The sequence below is a fragment of the Octopus bimaculoides genome, chromosome 11, assembly GCF_046866305.1.
Source record: "Octopus bimaculoides isolate indiv1 chromosome 11, ASM4686630v1, whole genome shotgun sequence".
Lineage (NCBI taxonomy): Eukaryota > Metazoa > Mollusca > Cephalopoda > Octopoda > Octopodidae > Octopus > Octopus bimaculoides.
The window spans coordinates 51,844,468-51,861,391 of record NC_142938.1 but is presented as its reverse complement, the minus strand read 5'-3'; the positions used below and the strand labels follow the sequence as shown (position 1 = coordinate 51,861,391).

Genomic DNA, 16,924 nt, shown 5'->3' with positions numbered 1-16,924 from the left:
CAAATGTACAGATTCTGGTTTTACAGGATTCTTTAGATCAATTCTTGAGTAGATTTGAGATGTTGATTCTAATATATACTATTAGTTTTTACCCTGATAGATCTAGTTTTGGAGATACAACATAGGTCTTTGTATGTTGATGTATTGACTCGTGCATTAAAATTGGAGACCCCTGATTTATGTGATGCTTGACAAATAGTGTACATTCACTAAGATTCTTCTATATATCTTTTTGTCATCTTAAGATCTAGCAATAATTGCTATGACTAGACTTTACTGATAAGGTCTAATAAAACTGAAACATGTCCAGAATTGTCCCCACACTACCGAAGAGAAAACAACTTACTCTCCAACTTGCATGTCCATATTCTGTTTTTAATTTATTTTATTACATTTAAATTTGGGGTTTGCCTTCACTACCTTCTTTGACTTGAATTAATTAATCATTTAACTAATTATTTCTTCTCTTTATTGTATGTGTAATTTTAACAAATTAAAACTTGTTGCTTCACTACATTAAACATATTAACACTGATTTAATACCCAACAGTTAATACTTTATTAAACTCAACATACACAGACATTTAATAGCAGATGACTAAGGAGTGAGATATCTGGTACAATTGCTGTGTTCAAGGAGACCCATCTGCCACAACAAAGTTGATATTGGTGCTGGTACCATGTCAAAAGCATCCAGCCATAGAAACCATGCCAGAACAGACAATGGAGCCTGGTGCAATCCTTGGCCTCAACAGCTTCAGTCAAATCGTCCGACCCATGCCAGCATGGAAAATGGATGTTGAATGATGATGATGATGACGATGATGTAAATGAACTACTCCACCATAAAAGATGTTGCCTCATCATCATCAGTTAATGTCCGATTTCCATGCTGACATGGGTCGGATGGCTTGACTGAAAACTGGTAAGCTGAGGAGCTGCACCAGGCTTCATTCTGATTTGGCATGATTCCTACAGCTGGATAATCTACCTAACACCAACCACTCCAAGAGTGTAGTGGGTACTTTTACGACTACAATCTCACTTGGCTTGACAGGTCTTCTCAAGCCTTGTATATTGCCAAAGGTCTCAATCACTTTAACCAGCATTCGTGATTTCAAGGTTGCAAAGCTTCACTTTAATTCTAAACAACTGGAACATTAAATAGTAAGTTAAATCAATACAAAATTAGTAAACTTACTCTGATAAAGCTCGATTGATGGCATTTCTTTTGTCAGGTCGGTTAAATTCTACATGGAATACCCACTCACTTGGTTTAGTGATTTTCAAGTTTTCGTATTGGTAATCTGTGGCTGCCATAGTCATAGTTCTATATAAACCAGACTTAGTTCCAAGTAACCTTGTTGCTGTGAATTAAAAAAAGAAAAAAAAATCTACAGTAAATTTCAGTAAATAAGTTAAATTGAATTAATTGCACCAATTAATTAATCAATCTCCTCTGTTTTTAGATAACATTCATGCTATTAAATCAAAACATAACTATTTAGTGGCATGGAGGTCATTCTTGAGAAAAATTTTCACTGGTTCAACCAAAAATACATTTACTTAGATCATGGATGTTATTTTTACATAATGAAACCTATCCTTCATCTGCGCCAGATGTCTCTGCTCCATGATTCACTTATAGCTCATCAAGGAAACAGGGCAAAGGCATCACACTTTGTAATTCTTCTAATATCCTTACCTGCTTGGGAATAAAGGTTTAAAAACACACACACAAAGGACTCTTTCATCAAAGATGATGTATGAGTATTCACCTTTTGCCAAATGACCTGCACAAAATGATTTGTCTATAGTGATCAAATGTATGTGCTGTACATTTGCTTACACCCCACATCAAATCGACATTGCCTGAACAGATGTATGATGTATCACACGTCAGGTGTTGAAGTGATTGCAGAGTAATGTGAGTATTTTGTTCAAGAACACAACACACCACCTGGTCTAGGAATTGATCTCATGATTATGAGTGCAATACCCTAACCACTAGGCCATGTGGCCCCTCTCTCTCTCTCTTTTACCCCCCCTCCCCCCACATATATGGTGTTAAGAAGTGCATCCAGGCATAGATATCCTGCCAAAGCAGTCATTTGGGAATAAATACTTGAAAGGTTTTGAAATACAAGGTGGTATCAAAAATGTTCCAGGACTAGTTATGTTTAATAAAAAGTAACTTATTTACCAGTGTTTTAACATCATCTCCTTTGAAATAGTCACCTTGCACAGCAATACACTGGACCCAGTGTTCCTGCCACTTTTGGAATCCAGCCTGGAAGTTGTTTCCTGTAAGTTGAGTCTCCCTCATTGGACACAAAACTCAGCTTGCGAAGACTTATTGGGGCAAGTGAAAGCGAAATTGTGATGGCACCTGTGCCCAGTGTCGCCTTTCTGGCACTTGTGCCTGCGGCATGTGTAAGGACTTTCGAGCGAGATCGTTGCCAGTGCCCCTGGACTGGCTCTTGTGCGGGTGGCACATAAAATACACCATTTTGAGCGTGGCCGTTGCCAGTACCGCCTGACAGGCCTTCGTGCCGGTGGCACGTAAAAAGCACCCACTACACTCTCGGAATGGTTGGCGTTAGGAAGGGCATCCAGCTGTAGAAACTCTGCCAAATCAGATTGGAGCCTGGTGTAGCCATCTGGTTTCACCAATCCTCAGTCAAATCGTCCAACCCATGCTAGCATGGAAAGCGGACATTAAACGACGACGATGATGATGATGATGATGAAGACCTTCTGCAATTCGCTCTTGATCTCAACAATGGTGTTAAAATGGCAACCTTTGAACTACATTTTCATCTTAAGGAAGAGATGGAAGTCTGCGAATAGGGTGGGTGTGAAAACAATGCCATGTTGATCTTGGCAAGAAACTCATGAGTGAGGAGAGCTCAGTGACAGGGGGCATTGCTGTTTGCACTCCACAGATCTGGTTGCTTTCACTGAGAATGTCTCCCTCAAACACTTCAAAATGTCACAGTAGAACTCTCGACTGACAGTCTGGCCCTGGGGGACAAATTCTTGATGTACAATACCACATTTCTAAAGGTGACACTTGTGGCAGGTCTTCCAGGGACACTCTTCCTCTTTTGAAAAGCTCATGCCACTAGAAACATTGCTTACAATCCATTGCCTTGATGCCGTAAGCTTGCCGAAGCATTCTAATGTCTCTGTAGCAGATTTCCCAAGTTTAATGCAAAATTTCATGTTGGCTCTTTGTTCCTGTCCATGGCAAAATTGCAGACTACTGCAATCACATGATCACAAAAACACAAATTTCACAACTTGTAAAGTAAACACAGCGATGTCACATGGTACACTACCTCATGAAGGTCACTACTAGCTCTCACTGCGCAAGCAGCCATGTGCTGCCATCTGTTGATGTGCTACAGAGCTAGTCCAGGAACTTTTTGATATAACCTTGTACATTAAACTGATATTGTTTTCAGAACAAAACTTCTCTGTTATGTAGCAGTTCTTGAAGATTTCATTTAAATATTTTCATTGTTTAGTAAATATTCTGCTTCTTATTGTCTTTTTGGCTGTTCACATAAATGGTTGTATAATTAGGGCAGCCACTTAATTGTCTTGACATGTAAAAAGCACTTGTGTTGGCACCGTGTAAAAAGCACCTGTACTGGTGCCACATCAAAAGCACCCATGCTGGCATCCCCTAAAAAGTATCTGTGCTGGCGTCACATAAAAAATATCCATGCTGCTGCCACACAGAATACACCCAGTACACTCAGTAAAGTGGTTGGAATTAGGAAGGGCATCCAGCTACAAAAACCATGCCAGAACAGACAAATGGAGCTTGGTTCAGTGCTATGGCATGTCAGCTCACCTCAAACTGTCCAACTCATGCCAGCATGGAAACTGGATATTAAATGATGATGATGATGGTGATGATATAATATAGCACACAGGGTTCCTCTGTTGACTCAATTCAAGTTGGTATTTTATCAGATAAGAGCGATTTACTTAGCATGACTAGTAGCAAGTCTATAGGCAACAGGATAAACATAAGGAACAATATCTAATCTAGCACTGTAGCTAGCTAAAGGTTAAAAACTGGAACAGCTAACTTTGAATAATACATTTTGTTTATGTATATTGCACAAGAAAGTAGGCATGGTTTTCTAATATTATTATAAAAGAATGAATGGTTTTTGTAGTCAAAATATATTTAACATCATTTCCAACACGAGAAATAATAATGCTCTCATTAAACACTCATTAAAAACATGATCCCACTGTGACAGTTACAGGTAACAGACTTCAACAGTCAAGTAATAAAACTTGTTAAAGTGTGTGTGTGTGTGTGTCTGTGCATGCATGCATGCATGTGTGTTAGCAAGCATACCAAAGGCACTGGTCCAACTAAACAACTGGTTCAGGGCAGTTGACAATACCCAGTTACTCAAGAGGTTTAAAGTGTGGTGCTTCCAGTCTGGCATCATTCCCAAACTACAGTGGCCATTCAAACTTAACCATGACTGTATTGGAGGTGTCCCCCACCAACTCACAGTTCAGTCAATCTGTACAGTAAACTCTGATTACAAATTCCACTGGTAGAGGAAGAATTGAAAGCCATTAAAGTAAGGTCAGTCATTACATTGCTGTTAACTGAGGATGAGAATGTTAGACATACCAACAAAACCATAAAGGGCTGAAAAAAAATAAGGAAGCTCCAGGAAGTTTACAGAAAACACCAAGAGATTGTTCAGGTAGTCTGTCAATGATGGCTAGGATTTGGCAACTACAGCACCAAGAAGTGGAGCAATAATGATGCCAGGGGAAAGAAAGGGCTTGTGGTACAGAGGGTCTGAGATGTAACAGAGAAAAAGGGTAAAGTAAATAGGATAGAATTTGCCTGCCAGGACAGTGGAACCAGGCACTAAAGTAACCTCTCAATTGCTTCATTTGTTTTATACAATATAAAATGTTCTTCCTTCCATTTCATGGTCCGCTCTTCTTCCTTTGACTGCTTGCTGGAAGTCTCTTTATTATTGTTTTCTTCTGTCGTTGTTTGCTATGATATGTTGCTGCTATTCTTTGGTTATTTTGCTTCTTCTTTTTGGAAGCTTTAGGGGACAAGTCACCCTTATCTCTTTTTCTAATAACTTGTGTGTACTCTTCCTTGGTGTCAGTTGGATCTACTCTGCTTTTCTCTTCTGTTTCTGCTGCATCCTCATGCTCTGACGGGATTTCTTCCTCCTTTCTTGGTTCAATTGTGCTTTGGGAGCACTTCTTTTTGATGTGCCCCTTCTGGCCACATCCATAGCAAGTGAGGGGTTTCCCCTCCACTGTAACGTTTAGTTTCTTCTTGTCTGGGAGTTCAATTATCTCTGGTATCTTGTTCATATCAGCTTGAGTTATCTTGACTAATAACTCAAGCCCGTATCCCCATCAGTGTAGCTTCTGCATTCTTGTTGCTGACACAATGCTGGGTTCTTCTTTGGTACTGGATAGGACAGCTGTTGTTATCCATTCTTCTTTCATCTCAGGAGGAATCTTGCCAACTCTTACCCTAGATATTCTTTTACCTAGGTAAGTTGGCAGGAGCAGCCATTCCTCGTTTCCTATAGGTACAGTGGATTTCTTTACTCCTTCTTCTGTGCAGGCAAATCTCACCTCCACTGTGCCGAATTTCCTTCCAAGTGCATAAAAAGTCACCTTTTCCTTAATACACTAAAGGCACCTTTCGATGTTCTCTTCCTTCGCCACTTCTATTTTCCTTTCCTTCAGGTTGAAGGACCTGTATATAACAATTTTTTTTCCACTTCTGCTAAAAAACCTTCAGGAGGGGTCAGCTTTACTTTGCCCCCCTCCTTTTCGGCATACTTCTTGCATTTTCTTAGTTTATCAATAGGGATAATTACCTCTCTTAATTTGAACTTCGTTTCATTTGTTAAATTCATTCCTCCAGCTACTGCTGTGTAGCTTTTGCTTTTCTCTATGCCTGCATTAGGCATCTCTGCCTCCATCCCGTGCGGGGGGATGAGCAGCAAAAAACACAAGCTTGAATAGCTTCGTTGTTTTCATGAAAGATCCAGTCAACCTCTAATTGAATAATTAATTGATGTAATTCAAAACAAAGTATTAGCAACGAAACGAGATAAATATTAGGATTTATAAATGATGGGAGTATAAACAGTCAATTTAGAAGAAATATCCACCCAATATCTATACACAGACACATTCACATACGTGTGTATGAATACCATCCAATGTTTATATATATATATATATATATATATATATATATATGTAGGGTCATCCCATAAATAGTGCAGTCTTTTCAATTGCATGAACTAAAAGTCGAAGGGGACGAGATAAACTACCTGCATCAACTTGCTGTAAAAGTAGGTAGTAAGTTTACCTTGTATTTATTCTTAGTGCAAGTTTTGAAGAGTGCATTTCAATTTTAACAGTTATTTTTCAAAGCTATAATGAAAGTGACAAAGGCATATTCGGCATATTTTGCTATATGAGCTCAATAAAAGCAACAACGCAATGGAAAGCACACGGAATACTCATGCAGTATATGGGGATCAGACAATAAGCGTAAGTCAGTGTCAACGGTAGTTCCAGAAATTCCGAGCCGGAAACCACAGCCTAGAAGATGACCCTCGTCCTGGAAGATGTGTAGAGCTAGACTGGTTATTCAACCATACATTGGCACCTGCGTGCCATCAGAAAAGTCAACAAATTGGGTCAATGAGTTCCTCACAAACTTTCCGAGTCTAATGGCATCAGAGAGTGAATGTGTGTTCTTCTTTGCTGTCGTGTCTCACCAAAGAACCTTTTTTTTGACCAAATAGTGACTGGTGACAAGAAATGGGTTCTCTATAAAATGTCAAGCACCGAAGACAGTGGGTAGGAAAAGGAGAAACACCGGTAATCCAAGCTAAAGAAGGTCTTCACCTACGTAAGGTGTTATCTGTTTGATGGGATATGAAAAGTTTGTCCACTTTGAACTTTTGGATCTATTTTAAAACGGGGGCCACATTTTTCATTAATGTTTTACGTAGTGTTTTTGGTACGGAAAGACTTTCAAACTTCGTATACTTATCTATTTTGTGTTATAGAACAGAAAAATATTTTTGTATTCGAATTTATTTCATGTAAAAAAATTGTCTTATTTCGATAATTTCAACCAATCACTGACAAGTATTCAGTTGTTTACATTTACTCCTTTGGCTGATTAAGCGATGTAAAGCGTATTTAATCTCCATACCTTCGTTTTATTTGCTTTTTTCATTTTAAATTTGCTTTAACCCTAACCCTAACCCTAGGGTTAGGGTTAGGGTTAATTGTTTCAGAATCGTTTGTTTATGTAGTCGGCACTTAATGTATATCGGCTGAATGGACGTCAGTGATTGGTTGAAATTACAGAAATACGACAACTTTAACATGGAATAACTTATGGATTTCTTTTTTTTTAAAGAAGACTAAGAGAAAAAGATGTTTTATATGACACATTCTACCAGTGTTCCAAGTTTCAAAGTGTTTCGTTAATGAAAAATGTGGCCCCCGTTTTAAAAAAGATCCGAACTTTTAAACTCAAACCAAACAAAAACGACTATTTTTGGTTTCAAGACGAAAGGTGTTCTTCCATCATGATAATGCTCGGCCACATACAACGAGGATGACATTCCAAAGGCTGGAACAGTTTGAATGGGAAACAATGCTCCACCCACCATATTTGCCGGATATTGCCCCATCTGATTATCATTTATTCCACAGTCTTCAAAATCATTTGGACGGAAAAAATATGAATTCTGTAGACGAGGTTAGAATAGCAGTGGAGGAGTATTTTTCGTCACGGACAAGTGAATTATGGAAGAGGGGCCTTGCAAGTCTATCAGATAAATTGTAGAGCATTATAGAAAACGAAGGAGAGTATATTTTAGATTAAAAAAGCATTTTGTTTATCTTAATTCTGAAAGATAAAAAAGTATAAAAAACTGCATTATTTATGGGATGACCGTATATATACAGGGTGGTCCAAAAGTAGGTTTACAGTTACTACGTAGGCACTTTGAGTTTCTTTTAAAACATTTTATTACATTTAAATTTCTGTCTTACAAACTGAAAAAGGAACTTGAGAAAATTAACTAAATTAGCATAGAATAGTGGTTTCATATTTTTTTATAATTAAGATCTCAACTGTTAATATATGAATGCGAAAGAGAGAGTTGACTAACTGTAAACCTACTTTTGGGCCACCCTGTATACATACACACACAAACACATACAGTACAAATTGATTAAAACTTTCAGATAATCTTTCATGGTTACTGTGTTGTATTATTGAAATACTACATACTCACTGAATGATAATCGAGCTATTGATCCCATCATATCGAATTAGACAGGGGAAACAATGTTTTCTTTAGCGCATGAATGACAAAGTTCAACCGGTGTTGATCTAATTTAATCTCCTTTCAAGTTGTAGAAACGGGCACCTAAGTAATACTTTCACATTGAGGGCTGCAGTAAACAATGAAGCTTATGAATGGTGGCACAAACTGCTACATATACTAGCCAAATCGTCTTCTTATTATCCCCTACAGTTCTATACAAAGAAAAAGACACATTAGCTACTGTAGCCATAGACATGTTCTATACCTGAACATGGCTGGAAATTTCATAGCTCTTCTTGGCCTCCGTAACAACCTTCCCGGCTGAGAATATCCCACACTTATGACATTAACGATGTATTTAATATTTAACACTAGAAGGACCAGAATTTTCACTCACCTTTAAGAACCAGAATGCATCAATTGACTCAAAGGTGTTTTTCAATTTGAAAAGGTAAAAAAAAAACAAAACAAAAAAATAAAGAAAAGTGGGAGTAGAAAACCTTTATTAAATGAATAAAGACAGTGTGTAAAAATTGATCCTGAACGTTTTTATTTCTTTAGAGGTAATACTTTATTTTATCTAATATAGCTTTTACAAAAGAAAGACAACCCCCCCCCCCGGAAAACAGAAAAAGGGGAGAGAAAAAAGGCAAAAAACAAAAAAACAACATCAGTGCAGCACTAAGTGCTTCAATTGGTCGCACACCACAAAGTTCAACGGAATCTATTGAAACAAGCCAGCATGCTCGCAGCATTACCACAGGTGATGGCTAGGCTAAGGCGTTGGAAAAGTTAAGCGCCTTCACGGGCATCACCTGACATCTCGGTGAAGTGAACTGCCAACGATGACAAAAACTTCACGGTTAGTGGCTCAGTCCTTCCGAACGTCTCAAACGCCACAGGCTGGAAGAGATAGTTCACTGCAAGGCTCCGATACTTCAGGGTTTTGTTCTGTTCGGTCATGGAAGCAGTGACTCTCTCATTTACTGCAGCATCCAGGATGTGGAAGGGAGCAAAAGAGTCGCAGACTGTGACGTCCCAAATGAGGCATCTTGGAATTAAGGGGGCCTACCACAGTGACATCTCACTCCCTTATAGACGTCAGCTCCCACTCTGAGGGCGATGGAAATGCGGAGCTCACCTAGACTGAGTAGACCTCCGATGTTGGCCACAGGCAGGGCATCAATCCAGTCCCCCGAGAATTTTGCTTTAGCAGGAAGTAGGCGACACCTTGAAATTATATCAGATTGATCAAGGAGAGAGTTGAAAGTGACACCTGAACGCAGATTGTCCCATACTCTCTGCTTCCATTTATCCTCAACTGTAATCGGAACTGACACACCCAGCTCTCTTCATTGTAACAGAGCTTCATTCATCTACCTGTTGGAGAGGATTGAATTTTATGACTTCATGATGATATTAGTTACAATAATTCGATATTTTGAAAGAAGTTTATCCTTACAAAATATTACAATGTAATATGTAGCTCTGCTACAGACTAAACCGCAGTTTTTGTTTTACGAGCTGTAAAGACTATGCAATTACTGAATATTTGAAACGTTGTCACATGTATTTATAAACAAAAGCAAGTGCAAGTTTCAAAAGTTGTCACTGCGTCAATTGACGCGTGTAGTCCTTATAGGTAATATGTGGTTTATTTGTTTTTTTTACAGTTGGTGCAAACAACATATAATATATAGTGTATATATATGTAGTGAAACTACCTATCGTCACTAGATACAAAACTACTGTCGCCATTACATACAATCTTCTCATTTAAATATAAATAAATGCGAGCGTAGTAGAGAACCCATTCCTTGTCCATCACGTGACTGATCATTATTCGAATCGGCAACTTCTTCGAACCATTCCCGCCAGAACGCAAACTGACCAATCACGGCCCCTAATAAGGTCACGTGATAGAGTAAAATTCTGAAGCCTTCGGGAGCTCATAGTTTGTTATAAATAGCTTTAACTCATACCCAATAATTTGTCTCGGTCCAGTTTCTCTTTGAGAACTGTTCCGTGTACCACACGACAGCAGCAGCAGCCAGCGACCACTTCAGCATCTTCGTCCAGCCACGATGACCTCCGCCGTCGCCATATCAGCAACAAGAGTCTACGACTACTAACCAGCACCTACCAAGCAGCCTCTACGCTACCAGCGTCAACACGATTTACTATGTACACCACACCAAACTCCGCGGCACATCTCTCTCTTCGATTCTGTTAGGTGACTCAGCTTCACCACGGTAAATAAACAGACAAGAGTTCTTAAACAGACAAGAAATTCTCAGCCAGCGATGAACATCTGTATAACAAGAATCACGGCCCGGCATCGATGCCACGACATCACAACTAGTGATCAGCACTGCCACACTCAGCCTCTCCTCACTTTCACATACAGAACTTTTCCTATAGTGTACTAACGAACTGGTATAATTGTTCACGTGTTATTGACTCTCTTTCTATCTGCTGTAAACACTCACACACATGTATCACTCACATACACACTTTTCTTTGTATGACGGCCTGTCTTTGATTATGTTATTATATGCCGCATTCACACTCTCACACAGACATACATCTTTAACGCTATAATAAATATCTCTGTTATTCATCTAATACGGTTGTGGTCTTTCATTACTGGTCATCTATGTTATCGTCGCATAACATATCATCTATATCATCATTTGATATATATATATTGTGTTCGACCGTGTGATACGTTTAAATAAAAGGAGTCCTCTGTTTTTCCATTCGTCACCATTTCTCCTTTTATGAGTTCGCACGGTCATCCCTTACATATATATATCATAAAACTATGAAAAGTCAAGCATCATGATGTCAAAATCTACAATAGTTTTTGAATTGTGTGCAATTAAGATTTCAAAATGCGTCAGTTGATTCACTCGGTCTGTCTAGTGTTATTTTGAACATTTCTGGGCGCTGATTCTTTTAGGAATACGCAGATAGTTCAAGGAAATTTCTGGTTTGAGTAAAATATTTAATAAGGAATTAGAGAAGCCCATAGCTAGTTAACATAATATATATATTATTTTAATGGTAATTCGAAAGAATTGGCCTTGAAATCAACATCCGTCTAATCGTTATGACAAAAAATAAAAGAAAAAATGTACTGTAAATTGCCGAAGCTGTGAAAGAGTACTGCTAGCAACAATAAATAGATTTAGATAATTTATTAACAATAAAAACACTTATTGGATCTAGTTCAACACGGGGGCACCAGTTTTCATTTATGTTTTATGTAGTGTTTTTGGTACCGAAAGACTTTCAAACTTCGTATACTTATCTATTTTGTGTTATAGAACAGAAAAAAATTTTTGTATTCGAATTAATTTCATGTAAAAAAACTGTCTTATTTCGATAATTTCAACCAATCACTGACAAGTATTCAGCTGTTTATAGTTACTCCTTTGGCAGTTTAAGCGGTGTAAAGCGTATTTAATCTCCATTACTTCTGACATTTTGCAGAGAGGCAACACACGTGTGTTCGTTTTCCCTAACCCTAACCCTAACCCTAATTGACTTGCTCCTTCCCTCAAAAACCAGGCCTTGTGCCTATAATAGAAAGGTTTATTCGCTACTGCCAATATGCTTCAGCCATTTTTTGACAAGGAAATAATAATTTTATCACCGCCAGAATCGTTTGAGAATCGTTTGTTTACGTAGTCAGCACTTAATGTATTCGGCTGAATGGACGTCAGTGATTGGTTGAAATTACAGAAATACGACAACTTTAACATGAAATAAATTGCAATATAATAATTTTTCTTAAGAAGACTAAGAGAAAAAGATATTTTATATGACACATTCTACCAGTGTCCCAAGTTTCAAAGTGTTTCGTTAAGAAAATACTGGTGCCCCCGTTTTGAACTAGATCCCTCTTATTTACTATTTATATTAAATAATTATTTAACATGCATTAAATAACTATCTTATGCTTTGGTTAGTTTACGGTGTAAATGTAGCTCAACGCATATAACTTTTGCACAGATTCTTGCTGTTTCCCCAAACCTCAATATCGTAAGCTTTACCATTCCAAAGTCACTATAAGAAAATGTTACAATTGTTATAGTGCATTTAGGCAAAGAGGCGAGCACAATGTAAAGCAACTATCCTTTAGGTCATATCTAATGACTTCTTTCCTCCCCCACAAGATAAACTTGACTATTAAAGTTTACATCTTTTTGGTCATAGACACAGTGCAATACTACTAAACAGAGGTTGGACCGGTGAACGGGATTTTTATGGTTTAGTTAAGAGAAAGAAGTAACCATAATATGACCTACACACGTCTTCCAATCGTGGTGACAAGTTAATGACCTGTCGGATAACTGGTGGAAAAACATTATGGATGAGAAGAGACGAATATATCGAGTAGTCTTGGGTGGGGATTAGGGTAAGCAACTAGTTATAGAATATGCAAACTAAAGAAAGAAAGAAAGAGAGAGAGAGAGAGAGTCCAGAAACCAGGGGTTGTTATGGTACTAGTGAGCCAAAATGTCCCATACAGTTGGATGGCATACTTTTGGATGCAGTCTAGAATATTTGTATGTAGCGAGAATATCATCTCAGATGTGAGTAGTACTCCAGTGTGCGTCTTCGATGAACTTTGTAACGTTAAGAGGCGATCACAGCTGAAGTATTTTCCACTAAGAAGAAGGCTGTTTTGGGGATGTAATTTTGGGTATGTTACGTTATGGGGGGGGGGGAGCACCAAGAAAGACTGTCTGATATCTAGAGTTACCAAGTCTCAGTTTGGCCGGAATAGCTCACTTTTGAAAGGTTTGTCACGGTTCCCCGTTCTCTTAGTAAATTTGTCACGTTTGGTTCAATATGGCCTAGTTAAAGATCAATGATTTCAATTCTTAGAAGGAAATAGCAAAGAATCCTAACTTTGCAGTGTACATTCTAGATACAAACTAATGAACATACTCATGTCAAAGTTCAGTCTAAACCTGTTTTCTCTGAGGTCCAGCGGGCGAGTGATATTTGTATGTCATAACAGCATTCTCAAGTCCCAAGTTGGTAAGTATCGTAGTTTAAATCGTAGTTTAAAGATATTTTACTTAACCTTCGATTCTGGGATTAAAAATGACTTATTCCAAGGTCAGGATATGCTATATAATCAGCGCTGGATTAACCATTAGGCGAAATAAGCATGTGCTTAGGGTATCAAAGCAAGGAGAGAACCACAGAAATGATAACTAGTTTACTGCACAAAAGAAATCACTCTAAATTTTCTAAAATTACATTCGGAATGCCTTATCCCTACTAACTGCAGAAGCAGATGTATTACGAAAGATTAATTTTGAGGGTCTGGTCAAAGACATGGCAATTAAAAAAAAAAAAAGTAGAAAACTTCATATCATCTTACTGTTAGTTTTCTTTCATTTTGAAAAATAAAATTTTACTTTATGGTTTATTATTGTTAATATTTTGAATTACATATATATGGGGGCACCAAAATCGTTTAAGTGATTGGGGTCTTTATAGGTCTCAATCCAGCTCTGTATATAATCAATGAATTTCCTACCTTATTTTCTAAAAATAAATAATGAATAGATACCGAAGCACGTTATGACTCTCTGGAGTTTAGAATCTTATAGGAGAGAAAAGAATGCACATGGCACGTTAGGAAAATTAGATGATAAAATTTTCATACAGAAACCTTTACCTCTCGTACCAATAATTTGAAAGTTGTCTCAGTTAGATAACTTTACTTTGAAAGTCGTCACAGTTTGAACCTACGAAATTATAGTTTTTTTTTTCTTTTTGTAATTCTTTTAAGATGAATTGTTTGTAACTAGTGGCATGAATAAGTCTGTAATTATCGCTTCAACTATTTGAGGAAAATATTTTATCGAATTTAGAAGGTTGGTAAAAAGAGGAAATATACGTGGAAGCACTGGATTAGGACAATCAATGTTCAAATTGTTGTGCTTCAAATTCCATCCTCAAGCAGATATAGGAATATTTAACAAATCGCAGGAGAATAAGCGCTGTGACTTAAGCATTCAATTCTGAGACAACTTCGCTGAATGCTGATAAAAAATTTTCTTGATTCAGGGGAGATAACTTCAACCGAATAAACTAGTGAAATGATACATACGGACACACACACATACACACAAGTGTGTGTATATATGCACACACACACAAGCGCGTGCGCTTGCACACACATATACATACATACATACATACATACATAATTACGTACGTACGTACGTACGTACGTACATACATACATACATACATACATACATACATACATACATACATACATACATGAAATTAATATAAACAGCTAGGAGCAATATAATACTATAAAAGAAAAAAATTCATCGTCATTAAATGTGACTGAGGGTGCCAAAACTAACAATATATATATATATATATATATATATATTGCGAGTCTTTGCATGGCAGTAGTCAAATGACTGAAACGAATAAAAGAATAAAGGAATTAAAGTTTAATCGGTAACCGAAATAGGACTGAATCTTTTGATACCCCTTACGTCAAAATTGGCACCTCAGTTTTGGAATGCATCAGCAACATACGCGCGCGCGCACACACACACACACACACACACACACACACACACACCACACACACACACACACACACACACACTCTCTCTCTTTTATAGTTATAGATATAAATGTAAGAACCAGAGATCGAGGTGTAGGAAGAAAGTTAGCTTCAAGGAATCCGTAGTAAATATAAGAAACAACTTTCAGGGACAATAGTGGTTTATTGAGATGGAAGGTTGTGGATTCTTTCGTATCGAAGCTGAAAAAAGTTATTTTTATATTTCACGGTAGTTGACCGGAGTTGCCAGGTGTGTGAAAAAGATTACAAGGGTTACGGATAAGATCCGGACTACATATGTTTCATAGCGAGCGGAACTTCAGAAGTGATAAATATCCAGGTGAGGTGTATACCGAGGTGTGTACATCCTAACTGAACTTTCTAGACGTCAACATGTACCTCCTTGCGACAATGTAACATTTCACTTAAGCAAGATATCCTCGGCCTGAAGAGTAGCCTGCAGTATACACCTCGCTTGAATACTTACCACTTCTGAGGTTCCGTTCGCTACGAAACACACACACACACACACACACACACACACACACACACACACACACACACACACACACACACACACACACACACACACACATTGTTGTATTTCGGGACGGTAATTTTTTTTTTTTTGCCAAATAAACACACGCACTATATATATATGTATGTTCTTCGCTCGTTTATTACTGTTCTTATGCTTTTATTTTAACTCATGTTCATTGTCTGGAAATTGTCCTGAAATCTTTCCGGACAATGGACACGAGTTAAAATGAAAGAATAAGAACAGTAATAAATGAGTGAAGAACAAATACATGATGCGTTTGCTTATTTGGCCCCCCCCCCAAAAAAAAAACGACTATCCCGAAATACCACAAATATCTGTTTCAACACACGATTTCACATTAGGAATCTTGCAACACAAATTGATAAACGTATATGTGTGTGTGTGTGTGTGCGTGTGAGCGCGTGCGCGCGTATTTGTGTATGTGTGTTTGTGTGTGTGTGTGTGTGTGTTTGTGTGTGTGTATGTGTATGTGTATGTGTGTGTGTGTGTGTGTTAAAATCTTTCAGGATCCAATGGAATCAAGGTATTTGAATAAGAAATGGATCTTTTTGGTTTGACGGGCGACATTTTTTTATGTAGTGTTTTTGGTACCGAAACACTTTCAAAACTTCGAATACTTGTATATTTTGTGTTATAGAACAGATAAAAAATTTTGTATTCAAAGTTATTTCATGTAAAAAATTGTCGTATTTCGGTAATTTCAACCAATCACTGACGTCTATTGAGGTGAAAACAATTACGCCGTGGAATGTAAACAACGGTGTCAGGGGATCTTTCACCAAGTTGGAATCGGGGACAGCGTACGTGTGCACTAACTGTGAGTACAGATTCTCACATATTTACTAAAGAAAATACGGATTTGTCTTTCCCGATACGCATACATTCACAATAAGGACCAAATACACAACGTGTACATAAAGTCACACAAGAGTACACTCCGGTACATGTTCTACGGTGTCCTGTAGGTTCAAGGAAGGTTCCGAGTGTGATGAAGTATAAATAATAGCACAGATGGCTGGAGGCTCACTACAGCTGTTTCAGACGGGCTCTTTATTTATGAGCAAATCTAGTACATCATGTAAAAAAAAAAAACGTTTTCTTCAGATGGATGTCAGTGTATCGCCGTATAGCATCATCGGAGCTTCGAATATGAAGCGCAATTTTATTTGGGAAAACATTTATAACTTTTATATATATACACAGAAAAGTATTAAAAACGAAAGCATAAACGTATGTGGGAAATGAATTCATGACTTTGGGGGGAAGAAGCCGTTTCCGGAAGTGGAATAAGATATACATACATACATATACATGTATACACATATATATAGGCATAAGGTTGGAAATTTTAGGAAATGG

General features: G+C 37.7%; 1 protein-coding gene across 2 annotated transcripts in view; it reads right to left on the bottom strand.

The window, feature by feature from the left end:
* The window catches only part of LOC106873915 (delta(3,5)-Delta(2,4)-dienoyl-CoA isomerase, mitochondrial), a 23,710-nt gene extending 15,261 nt beyond the window's left edge, over positions 1-8,449 (bottom strand). Inside the window, exons 1-2 of one of the 2 annotated variants that reach the window (XM_014921449.3) lie at positions 8,351-8,449; positions 1,202-1,367 (exon numbers count right to left, since the gene is read on the bottom strand). In XM_014921449.3, coding sequence (XP_014776935.1) covers positions 1,202-1,326 — 125 coding nt within the window. In that variant the 5' untranslated portion in view covers positions 1,327-1,367; positions 8,351-8,449. The remainder of the gene's footprint in view (positions 1-1,201; positions 1,368-8,350) is intronic. The other variant, XM_014921448.3, reaches the window with a different exon arrangement.
* Positions 8,450-16,924: the final 8,475 nt, after the last annotated feature.